The sequence below is a fragment of the Notechis scutatus genome, chromosome 3 (assembly GCF_049901735.1).
Source record: "Notechis scutatus isolate UNSWTSFEM ecotype Mainland chromosome 3, rNotScu1.2, whole genome shotgun sequence".
Taxonomy (NCBI): domain Eukaryota; kingdom Metazoa; phylum Chordata; class Lepidosauria; order Squamata; family Elapidae; genus Notechis; species Notechis scutatus.
The window spans coordinates 82,298,271-82,318,126 of NC_142011.1; the positions used below are offsets into that span (position 1 = coordinate 82,298,271).

A 19,856-nucleotide genomic window follows, 5' to 3' on the forward strand; every position below is an offset into this window, starting at 1 on the left:
ATTAGTAATAGTTTCTCCTATATATGTAGATGGCCAGTTTAATAAATATTTACACAAGTATTGAATACATGAATAAAATTCTAATACCTGGCTAGGTTAAAAGATTATTGTTTACAAGACTCAGTTTATCTATCTATCTATCTTTCTATCTTTCTATCTTTCTATCTCTATATGTCTCTCTATATCCCCTCAATATTTTTCCTTCCAATGTATTTTATCTTTTTCTCCTTTTACTATGTTTTTAGAGTTCATACCCTTGAGTATAAAAACAAAACGTATGTATATAGTTATGTCTCTATCATAGTAAATACCATAACAATTTCACAATAAATTCTCCCTATTGAATCAATTGTATTTTCCATTTCATTTATGACATTGCATATTATGAAAAACTAGATTCTATACTTTTATTTGAGGTTTAAAACCTGTCTGAATTTGAATATATTTTAACAGTTCTTTTATTACTAAGCATTCTTATTTCTAATCAGATTAATCTAAAATATTGTTTACAAGTTCCTATCTCCCTGTTTTCAAGTTGGTTGTCTATTAAAATGTTTTTAATTCTTCAGTTTAATTGTTCAGATACTTTTATTTCTGGATTGAGAATAAGTGTAGAAAGTTGTAGAAAGTAGATGATGACAGGATCATCTTAGGTAAAATGCTGTGAAGAATAATCTTGCATATGATTAAAGCAATAGTTGTGAATGGAAGGTAAAAGATGTATAACCAATTAATGGAAAACCACTTACACAGTATGATGTTATAAGCCCATATGGTCTACTGCATTTTCAGATTTAGTGTATTTTCAGTGCTCGACAAAGAGAAATTGGCTAAATTCTTTGTATTTTTCCTGTTTTCTTTTTAAAGAGGAGGCTATTTTATACCCATTTCTTTAATTTTCCTTCCGATTTTCTGTGTCCAAGATTCCGATTTTCTCAGTTCTCCAAAGATTTAAAATAATTGCTAGGTGAGACAAAACATTTAATTGCAGTTGGATTTTCTTGAATTTCTTCCTCCTTTCATGCTAATAGACCCAAGGACACCAAGCAAGAAAACTACTGTAGAGGTAAAGATCTAGTTTTGGAAAACATTGCACTTTTTATCAGGCATTGCAATACATTAAAGTAATAACTACTTTCAATTTTCAAAATTTTTAAAGAAGCTGAGAGATCTGTCTACATAGTAAGCTTTCTCGGTCTTCATGGTAGAATTTTGAAACAACATCCGCTACCATAGTGTTAGAAGGTAGAATTTCTTTTTGAAGCTCTGGTTGTAATCTAGAGTCATTTTAAAAAACAAAACAGTTCTAACAATATTAAATTTAAAAGTAGGCAGATATGGACCATCTACAGGCAGTCCTCAAATTATGACCACAATTGAGCCCAAAATTTCTGTTGCCAAGCAAGATATTTAAGTAAATTTTGCCTCATAACCTTTCTTGCCAGTTGTTAAGTGAATCATTGCAATTGTTTAGTTAGTAACATGGTTGTTAAGTGAATCTGGCTTCCCCGTTGACTTTGCTTGTAAAGAAGGTCGCAAAAGGGGATCACATAACTCCAGGATCTCACTGCCATAAATATGAACAAGTTTTCAAGCATCTGAATGTAAATCACGTGACCATGGCAATGCTGCTATGGTCATAAGTGTGAATTTTTTTTTACTTTTCACAGTGTCATTGTAACTTTGAACAGTCACTAAATGAACTGTTATAAGTCGAGGACTACCTCTAATTTTAAAGTCTGAATTTCTTAAGAAATATTTAAATGTATTTTGAACAAAACTAAAACAGGAATCAAAAAAGCTTTGAAGAGGTGTTTTGCAAAAAAAAAAAGTGAATTAGTCTAGACTCGGTTTCATTAAAAAATAACAAAGGTCTTCAAAATCTAGGCAAGCAGTGTTCAGTTTTTCCACATTATGACCATTTATGTAAAGATTCACCTGTCATTATATGAATCTGAAATATGATTTAGTTGGTAAGGAAGCTGTATTAAACAATTGTATCAGAATCTCTGAACTACTTCTGAATTCTCTATAGTAGGGGTTTCCAACCTTGCCAGCTTTAAGACTTGTGGACTTCAACTAACAGAGCTGGCTGAGGAATTCTGGAAGTTGAAGTCCACACATCTTAAAAGTTGCCAAGGTTGGAAACCCCTACTCTATAGATACATTTATAAAAACAGTTAATCCTTTGAATTCTCTTTAGGCAGTTGACAGTTTAAAATGGTGATTGGTTGTGATCAAGTCAGTATTGACTCCTGATAACAATCTAAAATAGATTTTCTCCATAAAGATCTGTCCCTAATCTGATCTTTCAGGCCTTCCAAAGGTCAGATGGCAGTGCGCAAAATACAGGCACTCAACTTACAGTCACAACTGAGCCCAAACTTTCTGTTGCTAAGCAAGGTAGTTGTTAAGTGAGTCATGCCCTCTTTTACCATGGTCTTTTTGCCATGTTTGTCAAGCAAATTGCTACAGTTGTTAAGTGAATCATGTGGTCTTTAAGTGAATCTGGCTTCCCATCGAACTTCGCTTGTCAGAAGCACCCTGGGAAGGTTGCAAATGACAATCCTGGGATGATGCAACCATCTCTTTGAGTTGTTTCTTTTAGCACATTGTCACTTAAAATGAGTGTTCTTATTTTTTACTTACTGATAATTTTATCAGGTATTGATTTGAAAATAGTCAACTACCAGCTGTTCTTCAACAAAAAATGACTAGGTGTTGCTTATTAAAACTTTTTCTAAATGCTTGAGTTACTAAAATATATTTTGCAGTCCACAAGTACAGTAAAAAAAACGGAAATTGAAATTTCTTTTCCCTGTTGTGCTTTGTTGTTGTATTTAATCTGTATGATATGAAGTGTTACATAACTTGCTACATAAAGTTTCTTGTTTTATAAAATTGTGGACATATCTCATACTGTCTAATAGGCTTTCCATTAAACTACCTTGCACTGATAAAAAATCTGCACTGTTCATAATGAAGTGGACTTATTTCTACCTCCAATTGTATCATTTTCAGATTTAAGGTCCATTTAGTCTACCAGTATGTCTGTAGATCTATTAGGTAATGGTATTTTAGCAAATGTTTACATGTTCCAATTTCAACTCTCCAAATAGAGGTATCAACTTCATATATGGACTTGAACATCCTTTCTCCAGATCTGTGCTAGGCTAGGTTTTAAAATTGTCTGCTGAACTTGAAACCTAAGATGTAGCAATGTCTCTCTGCAGAAGTCAAGCAAATAACTTACAAAGAAATTAAACAGGATTTTATTTGCATACTCTTTGAGCTTCAGAGGTAAGATGCAACATTGCAAGTGTATCCCTATGGAATATTTTGGAGGGTATTGGGGATGTTTCTGGGTGGCAGGGGCTAGAACAGTGGTGGAGAATCATCTTTTTATTATCAAATTCCATGATCACAGGAGGGGAAAAAAGTGTTGGATTGCATTCTAAAGATAAACAGAGTTGGTGGTGGATCATGGCTTGTTCCTTCTTGCTTTTTTTTCCCCCACACAGACTTTTCTTGGTCAGCTGTTAGAATTAAAATTATGTCTCACACATGAATAGTAGTTTGTTTTTATTTTGATAAGCCTTTAAGTTTTGCTGTTTTTTTAATCATTCTCTGTGATTCACTACGATTTCATACTCAAGAGACCAACTGCTAAGCATCAAGCAATGTTTCTTTAATGGGCAGCTTTCTATGACCACACCCCCCTGTCTTTACAAATGCAGAAGAGATTCTAATGCAGGAAGAAGCAACTTCCTCGGAAGAAGCAACTTCCTCTGAACAATGGATAAACAACAAGAAGAAACACCGGAGGCAAAGAAGGGGTAGAGCGGGAATTTTAGGTAATGGTACTTTAATTATTTAATTATCAATTGCAAACCATTTTATTCTCCACGAGAGTTCTCCTAATTGCTGTGTATGTTTCTCCACAAGCTTGTGTAAACAATGCATCACCAACTCTAGTTGACCAGATTATGTGGGCTGAAGTTAAATATCCAGATTCACTATTCATTACGTTAGGAGATTTCAACAGTGCTAATTTAAGGAAAGAGCTACCAAAATATTTTGAGCATATCAATTGTCTCACTAGAGGCAAGAATACTTTAGACCATTGCTACACAACATTAAAAGATGCTTATCGGTCTTTACCACGAGCAGCTGTGGGACTCGCTGATCATTGCATGATTCACCTTGTACCTGTTTATAAGACAACGACTTAAAACCATGAAACCAACAATTAAATCATTGAGGTCTTGGACTGAGGAGGCAAACCTAAAGATATAGGCTTGCCTTGACTGCACTGATTGGAATGTTTTCGAAGATATCTCTTCAGATTCTTCAGATGAATTGACAGATACGGTAACATCGTATGTCAGTTTTTGTGAAGGCCTATGTGTGTTGACCAGAAACCTGCAGTATTCAGTAGGAACAAACCTTGATTCACAGCTAAACTTAAGCAGCTACGTCATACCAAAGAGGAAGACTACAGAAAAGGTGATAGAATGCTGTACAATCAGACCAGAAATGTATTAACAAGGGAGATCAGAGCAGCAAAAAGAAGCTATTCTGAAAAGCTGAGGAATCAGTTCTCAACAAATGAAAATGGGAAACTCTTAAAAAATATCACTGGTTACAGCAAACCTCCTTCCCATGCTGAAGGAAATCAACAACTGGCAGATGACCTGAATGTGTTCTACTGTAGGTTTGAGAGAAAACTACTGCCACCTATCACCACAATCCCCATCTCGGACACACCAACAACAGCCAAGCCTCCTACAACTGACCCCATCCCATTGGGCCCACCACCTCTGGTGAGTACAGAAAATGACGTGCAAGATCTATTTCACAGACAAAAGCCAGGAACGGCATCAGGCCCAGACAAGGTAACACCTTGCTTAAAAGCTTGTGCTGACCAACTGGCCTCTATCTTCACTCACATCTTTAATAAATCACTAGAGATGTGCTATGTTCCTTCTTGCTTCAAACGCTCTACTGTCATCCCAGTGCCGAAGAAACCCATCAAGAAACTGAATAACTTCAGACCAGTTGCTCTAACATCTGTAGTTATGAAAACCTTTGAAAGACTAGTACTGGCCCATCTGAAAACCATCATGAATATATTGTTATACCCCTTGCAGTTTTCCTACCTAGCAAATATGGCTCTACACTACATCCTACAACATCTTGAATCTCCAAAGACCTATGCAAGGGTTCTCTTTGTATACTTCAGCTCAGCATTCAATACCATCATTCCAGATCTTCTTCTAACTAAACTAAATCAGCTAGCTGTACCTGACCACACTTGTAAATGGATCATAAGCTTCCTAACAGACAGGAAGCAGCAGGTGAAGCTAGGCAAAATCATATCAGTTACCTGTACAGCAAAGCCCCCCCCGGCTCTCTATACCAATGACTGCATCTCAAAAGATCCCTCTGTTAAAGTACTGAAGTTTGCATATGATACAACAGTGATAGATCTCATTCGAGACAATGACGAATCTGCATAACAGATGAGAGCGATCGGAACAATCTTGAACTAAACACACTCAAAACCATAGAAATGATGGTAGGTTTTAGGAGAAACCCTCCTATACTACCATCTCCTACAATACTAGACAACACAGGATCAGCAGTAGAGACCTTCAAGTTTTTAGATTCTATCATATCTCAAAACTTAAAATGCACACCTAACATCAAAATATCATCAAAATACCACAATAAAGAATGTTCTTTCTGCACCAATTCACAAAGTTCAAACTGCCCAAGGAGCTGCTGATTCAGTTCTACAGAGGAATTATTGAGTCTGTCATCTGCACCTCTAACTGTCTGGTTTGGCTCTGCAACCAAACAAGACAGACAGACTTCAATGGATAATTAGGACTGCAAACAAAAAACATAGCTAACAACCTGCCTTCCATTGAGGACCTGTATATTGCATAAGTCAAAAAAAGGGCGTTGAAAATATCTACAGACCCCTCACATCCTGGACATAAATTGTTTCAGCTTCTCCCCTCAAAACGATGATATAGGGCACTGCACACCAGAACAACTAGACACAAGGACAGTTTTCCCCTGAATGCCATCATTCTGCTAACCAAATTCCCACAACACTGTCAAACTACCTAGTAGGGCTGTGTTTCTGTTATTCTTCTCATCCTTCCTATTACCTATCTCCTACTTATGACTATTACCAGTGGTGGGATTCAAAGAATTGAACAACTGGTTTTCTGTCCTAATGACTGGCTAAGTGGTCATGTGACTGGTGGGCGTGGCCATCTTGATTGGTTTCACCCTTGGGGAATTTCTCCTTAGTCTAACTCACAATAAAATAGCACTGTTCCAATATTTAGAACAGAATAGAGTAACAGAGTTGGAAAGGACCTTGGAGGTCTTCTAGTCCAACCCCCTGCTTACACAGGAAACCCTACACCAGGGGTCCCCAACCACCGTCCCGGACCGTACCGGTCCGTGGATCATTTTTTACCGGGCCGCAAAGCTTGGGCGCCGCCATCTTGTTTCGACAGCGCTTCCAGGTTTTCGGTTGCTTCTGGGTTTTTGGTTGGAAAGTGCTTCCGGTTTTTCAGTTGGAAAGCGGCGTTTGGGTGCTCGCGCCTTAGTTTCGTCGAAGGGGGGGCGGTTTCGAACGAAGAGCCGTCCCGATGGCGGTGGAGTCTCACGTTACTCAGGTACTGGTCCGTGGAAGAATAAATAATCGTGAAACCGGTCCCTGGTTCGAAAAAGGTTGGGGGCCACTGCCCTACACCACTTCAGACAAATGGTTATCCAATCTCTTCTTTAAAACTTCCAGTGTTGGAGCATTTACAACTTCTGGAGACAAGTTGTTCCACTGATTAATAGTTCTGTCAGGAAATTTGAGGGGCTCCTACAAAAATGAGGGAGTCAATCTATTTTCCAAAGCACCAAAAGGCACAACAAGAAACAGTGGATGGAAATTAACCAAAAAAAGAAGCAATCTGGAACTAAGGAGAAAATTTCCTAAGGGTGAGACTAATCAACCAGGGAAACAGCTTGCTTTTGGAAGTTGTGGGAGCTTTATCACTGGAGGCTTTCATGAAATTGGACTGCCATTTGTCAGAAATGGTGTAGGGTCTCCTGCTTGGGCAGGGGGTGGGACTAGATCACAGGTCACCAACCTTTTGGACCTCAGGGACCACCAAATTCATAATTTTAAATCCCGCGGACCAGAGACCCTGGGAAAATGCCCCAAAAAAGTCTGCAGGAAAATTCCCCACCCCGTTTTCCTACCGATCGATCGTTCTTTATTTGGGATCGCAGGATACCGTCTCCAGCTCTGTTCTCAGGAGGAGAGAGAGAGAGAGACTGACTGACTGACTGACTAACTTTTGGCTTTATGCAAGAAAAGCAGCAGAAGTCCCAAACTCCGCCAGAAATGAGTCTTTGCCGGCACAGCCTCTTGGAGCAGGATGCCTTTCAGAGTCCCAAAGACTCATTTCTGGTGGAGTTTGGGAGAGGGAAAGAAAGACTTTTGCTGCTTTCCTTGGGTGCAGCCAAAAGCAGAAGAATAAAGAAGCAGAAAGAAGCAGCCCGATGGCCAATGGGGCGAGTGGGGCAAGTTCCCCACTCTCTGCCCTTTCCCCCTCCCCTCACTGCCTTGTGTTGTTTGCAATGCAAGTGACACCAGCCTTATGTTCCTGTGGGCCATGTGAGTGGCACAGCTTTGTGTTTCTGTGCAGCCTGGATTAAGTGCTTTGGGGGTGACATTTCTCTGGACCATCAAAATCTTCTTGTGGACCACCAGTGGTCCCCGGCCCACTGATTGGCGACCACTGGACTAGATGACCTCCAAGGTCCCTTCCAACTCTGTTAATCTGTATGATCTGTAAGTTTTTATTGTTTCTGTGCTGGCTGCATTCCTGTGGTTTTATTATCACAACTAAGTATTCACCTGTTAAATGGTTCTTGGCTGCCTGCCTGGACCTATTAACTGAAGGGAGAGAGAAGAAAAAAACCCCTCTCTTTCACTTTATTTCCCTCTGAGTTTCAAAGGGGCTAGAATTCTTCTGCTGAGGAAATGACTATGTGGTTATTTCTTCTTTTTCTTTTCCTTTCCTTTCCTTTAGTTAATTACGAATGACATTTGAGGTGTGTGTGAGCTACTGGAATAGTTAGGCAGGCAGCCTTGATTATTCAGCCGGTTCACAGAACCCCACAAAGAGTTAATCAACAATTCTCTCGAACTGGTGCGAACGGGCTGAATCCCACCACTGACTATAACCTTGTTGCTTGTATCTTTACGAATTATATTGCTTGATTTATTTTCCCAGTATAATTTGATTGCTTATTTAGTATCCTATGACTATGACTAAGTGTTGTATCTTATGGTTCTTGATGAATGTGTGTGTGTGTGTGTTTGTGTGTATATTTAAAATATACAATATATTTAAAATATATTTACATACACCGAGGGCATTTGCACCAAAGACAAATTCCTTGTGTGTCCAATCACACTTGGCCAATAAAGAATTTTATTCTATTCTATTTAGTGTTACAGAGAAGATTGTAAGGCTGCAGGCTGGATTCAAAATCTCTAGGGGCACCAAGGCTTTTAGGTTAGCAGTTCCCTGTGCTTGGGATAGGTTCTGTATGATAACAATAGCAATAGTGCTTAAACTTACATACCGCTTTAGAGTGGGGTTGTTTGTTCTGCAAAATAGAGTGCTATTGCTGCTACATGCTGCAGTATATAACCAGGCAGGTTTATGTATCTCCTTTATCTTTTAAAAGGAATGAAAGACTTATTAATTAAAGCCTGATGTAATAATATACAGATTCTTAATGCTAAAGAATTGTAGGCTCTTCAGTTTGTTTTGTATATCCAAAAGAAACAAAACTCAAAATTTTTGCACAACAAATTCAGCACAGGGAGCACTCAACTTATAGAGGAGTTCATTTAGTGACTGTTCAAAGTTACAATGGCACTGAAAAAAGTGACTTATGATTGTTTTTTACACTTAAGACAATTGCAGCATCCCCGTGGTGACATGCTCAGAATTCAGAAGCTTGGTAATTGACTCCTATTTATGATGGTTGCAGTGCCTTGGAGTCATGTGATCACATTTTGCAAACCTTTGACAAGCAAAGTCAATGGGGAAGCCAGTTTCATTAAACAACTATGTTACTAACTGAACAACTGCCGTGATTCACTTAACTGCTGTAGGAAGAAAGGTCGTAAGATAAGGCACAACTCATTTAACATGTGCCTCACTTAGCAACAGAAATGTAGGGCTCAATTGTGGTCATAAGTTGAGGATTACCTGTATTGGTCATCCTAAGCTTTCTTAATTTCAACAGTATAATTTGTGACAGTTGATAGAATTAGGTGTCTTTTGTTCAACCAATGGGAATCAGAAAGCCTTCCCAATTTCTCTGCTATTAGATTTATACATTCTTTCTGCTCATGCCTCAATAATGGAAATTGTAGTCATTTCCAAAAATATTTGTTTAATACTTAGTTATTTCCATATTAGATAGTTTTATCAATTGGGAAATTGATAGCTCATTTAATACCTGTTTTTAATAAGGTAGACTTTTATTTCAAAGTGACAAGTAATAGAGGGAACAGCTGTTTGGCTGCTTGAAAATCATGTCCAAATTGACAAAGAAACCCTCATTTGACATAAGGACTGAAAGCTTACCTCCCTTATAAGAAGGCAGCACCTTAAATAGAATAAAATACTGAAGTTACCTTTTTATGGCCTGCAATTAGAGGTTTAGAAAAATAAGGAATGTTATACATTTTAATATGTATGTTGATTTTCCCTAGCCATATAGGGAAAATCAGGAGGTCTATTCTTGAGTTTCTGATTTCTTTATTTAACAAGTTTTTGTAGAGCTGTCCATCTCACCGAGTGTAAGACTGGGCAGCATACAACTAACACAACCATAAAAACATTTCAAAAATAAAACAAAAAGCAAGAGTGCAGGATAAAAACATCCCATTAGACATAATACAACCAAGGGATCTCCAAATGTGCTGAAAAACATTCCTGCAGGTCCTTCTGAAAGGCTAGCTTCACCTTAACGGGGGGTGATGTTCCATAGGGTAGGAACCAAAGTAGAAAGGGTGTGTTGTTTGGGTCCTGCCAAATGGACCTCTTTAGTAGACAGGACCTTGAGCATACTCTTCCTGGTGGACCTGGTGGGATAGGTAGATGTGATTAGGAAGAGGAAAATCCTCAAATAGCCTGGTCCCAGGCGATGTAGAGCTATCACACAGCAGAAGTTTCCCATTTTGTTTTGTTTTGGGGTATCTATGCATTTTCTTGTCTGTTTCTGTAAGCTGTCTTCACAATAAAACCAGCAAATATTTAGTTTTAACAAATTTTATCTAATAAACATGAAATTATGGTAATTATAGGCCCACTAATTAAGGTGATCTCCCATTGTTATTCTCAGCATTTACTTAGTGCCTTTACTATTTTGGCACATTAAGGCTGGGCTTCAATTCTGGATATTATTCCCATGAAGATGGCCCTTAAACATACATGTATCACAAAGTGTTAAAAATTTGCATTTTTTTCCTTTTAATTCAACAGCATCCTAGTAGATGCCATCATCCCACATGGCATAAATTATCCCTCCTTATGAGATTCTAAATAATGCTGAAAGGTAGTAGGGTAAGTTCAAATTTTCCCTTGGTTAAAGTCTAGAACCTAAGTATTTATTTAACTCTTAATTGTTTTTAGGCGTCAAGCCAGAAGTAAAAAATGAAGAGGAAGAAAAACGTCGAATTGAGGCAAGAAGGGAGAAGCAAAGGCGTAGGAGGGAGAAAAATAGTGAAAAGTATGGTGATGGTTACAGGTTTGTGGTGGAAATGTTGTGAATTTGTCTCACCCATAATTCAAGGACATGTATCATAACAATTGTACTTACTCTAAACTGCCTTGGCTCTGTTTGTTTCATGGTGTTGTATGTTCAAATCTCAGTACTTATCCTATCATATATCTGGGGTTTTTCTGGTGTTAGGGAAAGGTGATTTGTGGGTATAATAAGCCATTATATGCAGGAAATATTTTGAAATCCTCAAGAAATCTTCAAAAAGAATAGAATGCCCGTAAGCCATCTTGAGGAGTCACCTTAATAATTATTTAGATTTAGTAGTGAAGAGGACTGGTTTTGTCAATGGTACTTTTTTTCTGATGCTACCAGATCTGATCTGCAAAAATTCAGATAGCAAAGAGACAAGAAAATTCCAACCTGGTGCCATCTGGTGGTTGTCTGGTTTCTTACAGTTCAGACTAAGTAACCCTGTTTCTTGATTGTTTGTTTTTTGTTTGTTTGTTTAAAAAACGCATTACACATTTTGTTTTGCTTTATAAGCTAGCGTGGTAGCTAAAGGTTTGAGCCAGAAAATTTTCGATTCAAATTTCACTTTGTCCATAAACCCATTGTGATCTTCAAAACACTTAACTCACAATCTCACTCACGATGGCTACATTTGTCATATAGTTGAAAAATGTTTATAGGGATGCATTTTCATTAGTATTTAAATGCTTGATAAGATAATTTTATTAATCGGAATATCCAGTTCTCCTGATTCAATTAAACTTTGATGGATTAGCTATTCTACATGTTGCACTGACAATGTGCCTGTATCTTCTGCTAGAATGGCATTCACCTGCTCATTCTGTAAATTTCGAACCTTTGAAGAGAAAGACATTGAAGCTCATCTTGAAAGTGCTGTTCACCAGGAGACTTTAGATCACATTCAGAAACAGACCAAATTTGACAAAGTTGTGATGGAGTTTCTGCATGTGAGTAATTATTTTAATTCTGTAAATCCAGCTAACAGGTCAATTAACAGTTTAATCTTATGGGTTAAAAAGCATAATCATAAATAATCATATCTGTTTAAGAAATATTTCTACATTTTAAACTGTGAGGTTCATTGTGCACATTTTGAAAATATTTGATCTTCTAATGTTGTCATCCTAAAATATTTTATTTCCTGAAATGGAGCTCAGATGATAAATTTTCTCTTCTGCCCTCCCACACCCTTCATCTCAATGCTAAATCCAATGCTTGGTTGGCTATTTAGGCAAATATTTTTATATTCTTGATAGTGCCATTTGATCATAGTCTACCATGTGATAGGATTGCCAGGTCTATTCATAGTCACAAAGCTAAGAGCCTTTTGTTACTGCGATTTGTAGAAGTACCTTATTCTGGCTGTGAAATTTTTGAGGTTTTTCCTGCTTTCTGTTGTGGAAACAATTTATGTAATACTTTTCAAAGTGGAACAGGAGTCCACTATTTCAGAAAATTATATTCTTCTATCCCTAATTTCATAGTTATTTGAATCATAACTGTTGAATCTAGAATTCCCCAATGTAGGAGATGAATGGGGAATAAAAATAATTTACGATTCCTCCAAAATTATATTAATTTCTGTTTTAGGAGTGCATGGTGAATAAATTTAAGAAGACTGCTATGCGTAAACAGCAGACTACAAGCCAAATGGAAGCTGCTCAGATTACTGAAAAAGATGTAATGGAAGGCAAGTAGCCTATGAAAATAGGTGTTCTGTTTCAACACTGCTATTCTAACCTATAGACTCAGTATGCTGGAAGGTCAAATTGTAAAATCTTGGTCACTTATTAGGAAGCAAGAATAAACAATCCTGTTTTTTTCTTCCAACTTAGTTTTAGATCCTTGGGTTTCTGAGGATTTGAAAAATTTCATGTAAGATTCGCTGGTTCTTATCTGTCAAATTAGCATGAAGGGAAAATTAGAATTCTGAACCTGTTTTTGAAACTTAAAATTAGAAGGTTTTGAAATTCAGGGTGTGAGGGAGAAGTAATGAAAAATTTAGCACAGCTATATAGGATATATTTGGGGATCACTCATGCATTTTATAGTTGTATGGGGCATCCTAGTGAATTGTTTTGAATATTTGTCTCGATTCTTTTTATCAGCAAGTGGACAGACCACAATAAGGCTCTCATTCTCACTTTTAGATGGTTAAAAACCAATCATTCAATAGCTACTCAAAGGTTACAAGGGAGCTAAACAAGTGGGGCCTATGATAGGTTTTCAAAGTTCCAACTCTGTCCCAGCACCCTTGCAGTCACCTGATCACGAACTGGGTACTTGGCAACTGATTTACACAAAGATTGCAGGATCCTGCAATCATATGGTCATCATATGTGATTTTCCCTGTTGACTTGCCCAAGCAAAGTCAACTGGGAAGCTAGCAAGTTGCTCCCACTCTTGCTGCTCCCCCCTCTCCCCAAGGAGCCTGGCTGTGGAGTATGAGATCATGGAGATCTGATACTCTGTAGTGCATGTCTGCCCGTATTCCATAGTACACACCAGGCAGCATCTACTTCAGGCCATGCAAATCACCCAGGACTTGTAACTTTCTGTAGGCTTCTCCATTACTTTTGTTTGTTGGAAGCAAACAAGAAGACATGAGGAGGTGCTTGCTTAATGTCCTGAAATCCTTGCTTATTGATGCTAACCAAGACTGACAGGATTGCTGTTGCTAGGTGTGTATTACACACTTCACAGCTGCATTGTTTAGCAGTGGAAATTTTGGTCCCAATTACAGTTAAGTGAGGAGTTACCTATATGTATTTGTAATTTTTTCCTCTGTTCCTCCTTTTTTTATATTATGCAGTAATTGAATACTTGGAAATGTTCCCCATATGGCTGTCCCCCTTTTAACTTTGCAAAATCCATATTGCTGCTTTTTTATATATTGAATCATCGCTGTTTTCTTTTTGACCAAATCTCAGACATCTGTTATGTCTTTACTAGGTGTTACGGCTGATGATCATATGATGAAAGTTGAGACTGTCCTTTGCTCTGCATGCAGCGTCTATGTTCCTGCACTACACAGTTCTGTTCAGCAGCATTTAAAGTCTCCAGAACATGCAAAAGGAAAACAGGTAAAATGTATCTACTCAGTTCAATTTCAGTAGAGTTGCAGGTTTCTAGAGATATATTGTCTGGCCATTTGTCAGTTCTTTACGAAGACCCGTGATGACTATATAAAATATTAGCATAATTCATCCCACTGTGCAAAGTAATCAAAAAATATAAACGATATAGGTTACTATATTATTTTCCACTGATTACATCCTTGTTTGAAAGGCAAATCTTATTTTATGTTGCTCTGTTCTTCAAATATATGAGAACTGGTAAAAAATAAACATTTGTACAAAGATGCTTAGTTTTTTATTTTATTTCAAGGATGAAAGAAAGGATTGTTGCTGAATTTTTATAATAAATACTATTGAAAGAGTAAATAGAGCCTTCTCCCTCCATATAAATAAGAAAAAAACAAATAATTTTGTCTCCATTCTTTTGAGTTTTTCACTTTTATTTAGATTTACTTTGAGTAATATTTGTATTCATATTTTTATGTGCTTTAAAAAGTGTAATATGGGGAGGATGCAGTAGCACAAAGCATTTATCTGTGTCAAAAATGATCTTTTCTATAGGGAGAAATCTTGCATAATTTTTTAAAAGAAGGGATGCAATCTTTGTTTTTGTAGGATGTGTTGAGGGGCTATATGTGAGTCAGAAAGGAGTGGCATAAAAGCAGGTGGATGTGCCTCCTTTTTCTCAATATATACACAGCCTCCCTTTGTTATCTTAAGAATGCTAATCAAACATCATCTTGTAAAAAGAGGGGTCAGTTCAAATGGGAAGGAAGCTGAGTTTTAGTCCCACTTTAGGCATGAAAGCCAAATGAGTGATCTTGGGCTAGTGCTAGATGATTATCAGATTAATACTTTGTGTGCTATACAATGTATTCAGAAATATTATAGGTTTTTATATTTTTCAGGCTGCAGAAACTGTTAGTTAAAATAAAATCCCAGAACCACTGATCAAAAGACAAAAATGTAGTGAGGGAAAATTAGTTATGTTTTGTAAATGTTATTTTAACCCAGTCTGTAACAAAGTTACATCAGGTTCTCACAGAGTAGTTTTCTGTAGTTTATGAACATAATTTGAAAATTTTGGAGATGCATGGAAACTCAGTTTGAAGAGCAAGAGAATGCTTTAAAACACAAAATTGCTTCCATGCTATGTTGATAATGTGTTAAACAAAATATGCATGGAACATTATCATAACGATGCTGACAAAATGCATGACGTTAAAATCCTACTGCTGAAAATAATGAGGGATTGTGAATTTATTTCAAGATTGGAGCTGCCATTATTCATCATTTATACTACAGTAAACATTTATATGGACATATGTATTCTTATTCACAACGTTCAGTGCAAGGAGTGTTGCCAAAACAAATTTGAAGGGTTCAGGGTGGGGATATTCCTCCTTGACCTCTAATTAGTCTTTGATCCATTGAACATGGTATCCTTGACTGGCAGAGAGGGCTGGGAGTAGGGGCCACTGTTTTGTGGTAGTTCTCTTTCCTTCAGAGATTGTTGTAGTTATTGATGGTTGGTGGGGGAAGTGATCTAATCCTAGACCCCTACTTTGCAGGATGCCTCAGAACTATTTCCTTTTTAACTTCTACACAAAGTGCTAGATTTACTAATTTGTCGACACAGAATGCAGTACCAGTTTGTTGATAGTTGTGTATTTCTGAGCCTGGTAACTCAAGTGAAATTGTCACGGATTGGTCCTGGTATTTCTATGCTTTGAGGATCTAGATGTGGGTTTTGGACTTCACGGGGCCTGGAGCTGGAAAAAATTAATCTTTGACTCTGGACAGGGTTGTACTACCCTGCTTGGATTAATGTACAATTTGAGGGCCTTCCTGGACTGAAATGCGACTGCAAAAACTTCACTCTATGTCCCAGTTGCACCTGTTCATGGATTTTGGGGGTGGGGGGTGGGGGTTTACTTATGGTCATTCACATTTAGTCATGTCCTAATTGGATTATTGCAATTTATGTCCTCTATATGGAACTGCCCTTGAAATCCTGGAAGCTTCAGTTACTCCATTCCATTGTGTCCATATCACAAAGTGTCTGTAGATTCCAGATGTTTTTCAAGGTGTTAGTTATCCTGTAAAACCCTGTAGGCATTTGACTGGTTTATGTGTGAGGCCACCTTCTACCTGCCCCATATGCTCCAACAGGAACATTGTGCTCAGGCCTCTCTTTGGAAACAGTGTCATCTTGTGAGACACATGGGGTGTCTTTCTAGCGGCTGTCCCTGCCCTTTGGAATGAGATGCCTTCCCCCCAATATATGATCGGCCTCAGCCCTGTAGTCATTAGAAAGGCAGGTGAGAGCAGGTGTTTGTTCCCAGGCATTTGGGTCATGGTAAGTAAAATTCCCAGTTACATATTTTAGTGCCAATCACCATTCATTTTGTAATGATTTTGCACATATTGTTTGTGTAGGATGGATGGTAGGGAATTGGAACTCTTGAATGAGAAACTGCCCACCTTTTTTTTAGAGCACAGGTGCACACAATTCTTTAGTTCTTATTAAGTTTGTCATAACTGCATATGGACAAGATGAGGTGGAAAGAGATGTGGTTAAAAGAGAAAGTTTGTATGATGAGTAGAATGCAGTTTTAAAAGAAGTTCCCACTTCTTTCTTTCTTCAAATTGGTTTCAGGGTCTCAGGACTTGTCAGAACATATATTTAAAGTAAAGCCATGTTAGTTCATGTTCTAAAAAAGATGTGAAAATCAGTTAATGAAACTCTATGCATACCTATTTTTTCCCCCTTTTCTATCAGCCTAAACACTGTAGCTGCTTAACAACATCTAAGGCATTTATGGCTGTTTGCAGCCCTGGCCTTTCAAAATGTTCAGTTCTATAACAGGCCTTTCCCACTTTTCAACACTGTGGAGATTCCATAGAATTAGTTTGGTAATGAGTTGTGGACCCTGTTTGATCCGTTTCAGTATAGTTGGCAATGACAAATATTTCGATGTACAAGAATTAGTAAGGATTCAACTTTTTTTGAGATTATTTTCTTCTTCAGTGACAACTTAGTATATCTGGCTAACTCATCTTTTGTTGTGATGTTTTTTGAATGTTGCTTTGGAATACTTACAGACTTACAAAGAACAAATTAAAAGAGAGAGTGTTCTAACTGCTACCAGTATTTTGAATAACCCCATAGTGAAGGCACGGTATGAACGTTACGTCAAGGTAAGTTTACAATACGGAATAATTTTACCAGTAGCAGCAACAGGCAATGATTAAAATTGAGGTGAAATTAATTTCTTTGAATTTAACAAATCCAATGTTGCTCACGTATTAGGAGAAGGAAGGGCTGGAAAATTAAATTAATGTTAATGGATTAATCCACGGAATATGTTTATACATTAAGTTAGCATATTTTTTTGTTAAAATATTTCTGAAGCAAGCATAATGCATGACTTATTTTAGGGATAAGTATGTTGCATAATTGTCCCAAAGGTGCTTTTTTCAAGAGGCAACTAGACTTTTTTTTGTTTTTCCTTGAAGATGTTTCACTTCTCATCCAAGAAGCTTCTTCAGCATAATTCTGCAGAGTTTAAAATTGCATGTGTTAATTGCTGCTCCACATATATTTTTAAATTTTTGTTTTAGAATAATTTTAATGTATGATAAAAGGAAAAGAAGCCAAAGACAAGCAGGAAAACAAACAGAAAAAAACCAAGAAAGTTACAAGTGACATAATTAAAGCTTAACACAAAAATGCTGATCATTTTTTTCATTATACTAGTTGAGAGCTAGCTCATAAAAGGTGAATATATCTGAATGATCCAAAATAGATTTAGCTGTCTTTATGGCATTGAAAAGTAATTGTTTTTGCTGCTTTTTTTGCCCCCAGTATATCCTCTCAAAATACACTAGATAGTTTAACAATTTGATAACAGTAAGTTTATTGGCTAGTTTCGTTTTTAATTATTGCATGCTGCCCAGAATCACTGTTGCAAGATGGGCAGTCATATAAATTATTTAAATAAATGCACATTAAAAAATAGTGACTTCTAACATAAAACTACTAGTTGCTATTTTCAAACTGGATTATTCTAGAATTTAAGTTTATCATGTAAATAAAGGACAACATACTTTCACCATTCAATATGCTTCATGATGTTTGATCTAGGAAGCACAATGAAATTGTCAAATTTATCCTTCTGAATCTTTGATTGCTGCTGTTAAGCTACACTGTTAAGATGTCTGGATTTTATGTCCATCTAGTCGAACTGTCCATAAACACTAGATAAGGAAACATAGTTGTACTGAGTCTACTTTCTGCCCTACTCAGTGTATTGTTTCTGCAAGTAATTTCAGTAATAATGGCACTAGAACCTTTGACTTTTGCACTGGGTTGTATGCAACTTCTAGATATTCCAGATTAAAAAACAAGCCATGAGAAAGAAATGGTTGGAGATACACTGTACAGTATATCAATTAAAACGTGTGGTTGGTTTGACTGAATTATAAACAACACTGCAAATAGACCGTGATCTGTACATGAATTATGCTTATTATATGTTCTTCATTGTAAAATAGTCCAAATTTAGTGGAACAAAATCCAGAAAATATAGCATGAAATGTAATTGGTTTTATGTTATTTGCATTTTGATTTTAAATATGGCTAGCCACCATGTGAAATGGCCATATAAATTGTATAAGTAAATATTGAAGCTATTCCTGCTTATTTTCACCTTGAATTGGGAATGGGGAATCCAATTTTAGATTTATTTATTTTTATTCCTGTCAGTACATATTTCAGTGAACAGAGTTTGTTTCTGATTAACTTTAATTACTGATTTTTAGGGTGAAAATCCATTTGAAGTCACTGATCAAAGTGCAGAACAGCAGGCAGAAGAAGAAGAAGAAGAAGAAGACAAGGCAAATGAACCTGCAGAAGAGGAGGAAGAAGAGGAGGCGGAAGGGGAAGAAGAGGAGGAAGAAGCAGAAGCAGAAGAACAGACTGACTTCACTCTTGACCAAACGGAAGATAATTAAATACAAAAATTTTGCAGAAGCAGAGGGAAGTCCTACTTTTACTTTTCTGTTCATATGGCTAATTGTAAAATTTATTAACAGTTACAACACGACTGTTGTTATCCTCAACCCTCTGCATGTACTTCATTTGAAGAAGTCGCTCTGTAATCTACTTCCACTTTTGCTTAAAAATGGAAGTAATCCCATTTTTTAGTAGAACCTTTCTAGTGATCTTGCTGTTAGAATATATTGCGTATCTTGTGAACATTGGATTTTTGTTTCTTGATGTTAAGATTTGGATACAAATAAAGAAAGTAGTAAGTTTAAATCATTTCACCACAATGCAGGGTAAATAGTTCTAGAAGCCTACTAAATATAGAATTATGTTGTGAGTGTGCCTGTCTCCTGGACTGTATCACTCATTGTAAAGTATATGTTATAACTTGTAGTTTTGTGTGTGTGTGATGAAAACGACTTGTTTGTAACAATAAAACATTTTAGAAACCACGATGTTCAGTTTTAATTGTAGATCCAGCAAAATTCAGCTTATTACACAATAGGGCCTTATTCATTTACGATATGTAAATGTTTGCTATGAAAAACAGTGCATTAGTTTTCTAGTGTAATGTAAAATGTAAATTGTCATTTATAACTAATAGTGTCTTTACACATATCTTCACAACTTTGATCAGTATTCATATAATCTGTTTATACTGAGCCTCTCAAGGTAAATCTGTTGGTCAGTTGTCCTTGATTGTGTTTCTTTTAGATTTTCTTAGCAACTGTTAGGTTGCAAAAGATAAAAGCTACTTGACTCCCACTATTTATGATTTTATCTTAAACTGCATATTTTACTATTGAAAGATGGTCTGAAGCAGTGATTCTTGACCTTTTCTTCCTCACGGACCCCCTTTAAATACTTTT

The 19,856-nt window shown here is 36.8% G+C and overlaps 1 protein-coding gene and 1 long non-coding RNA gene across 5 annotated transcripts in view; one reads left to right on the forward strand and one right to left on the reverse strand.

The window, feature by feature from the left end:
• Positions 1-19,439, forward strand: part of ZNF326 (zinc finger protein 326) — a 30,376-nt gene extending 10,937 nt beyond the window's left edge. For 2 of the 4 annotated variants that reach the window (XM_026674109.2, XM_026674110.2), the window contains exons 5-11: positions 3,738-3,854; positions 10,740-10,854; positions 11,660-11,807; positions 12,451-12,550; positions 13,813-13,943; positions 17,043-17,138; positions 18,762-19,439. In XM_026674109.2, the coding sequence (XP_026529894.1) occupies positions 3,738-3,854; positions 10,740-10,854; positions 11,660-11,807; positions 12,451-12,550; positions 13,813-13,943; positions 17,043-17,138; positions 18,762-18,953 (899 nt within the window). In that variant the 3' untranslated portion in view covers positions 18,954-19,439. The remainder of the gene's footprint in view (positions 1-3,737; positions 3,855-10,739; positions 10,855-11,659; positions 11,808-12,450; positions 12,551-13,812; positions 13,944-17,042; positions 17,139-18,761) is intronic. The other 2 variants (XM_026674111.2, XM_026674112.2) reach the window with 1 other exon arrangement.
• LOC148131262 (uncharacterized) lies at positions 16,567-16,930 on the reverse strand. Its single transcript, XR_015748632.1, has 2 exons — positions 16,818-16,930; positions 16,567-16,779 (listed from the first exon to the last, which is right to left on the reverse strand). It is a non-coding gene; the product is annotated as an uncharacterized LOC148131262 (long non-coding RNA).
• Positions 19,440-19,856: the final 417 nt, after the last annotated feature.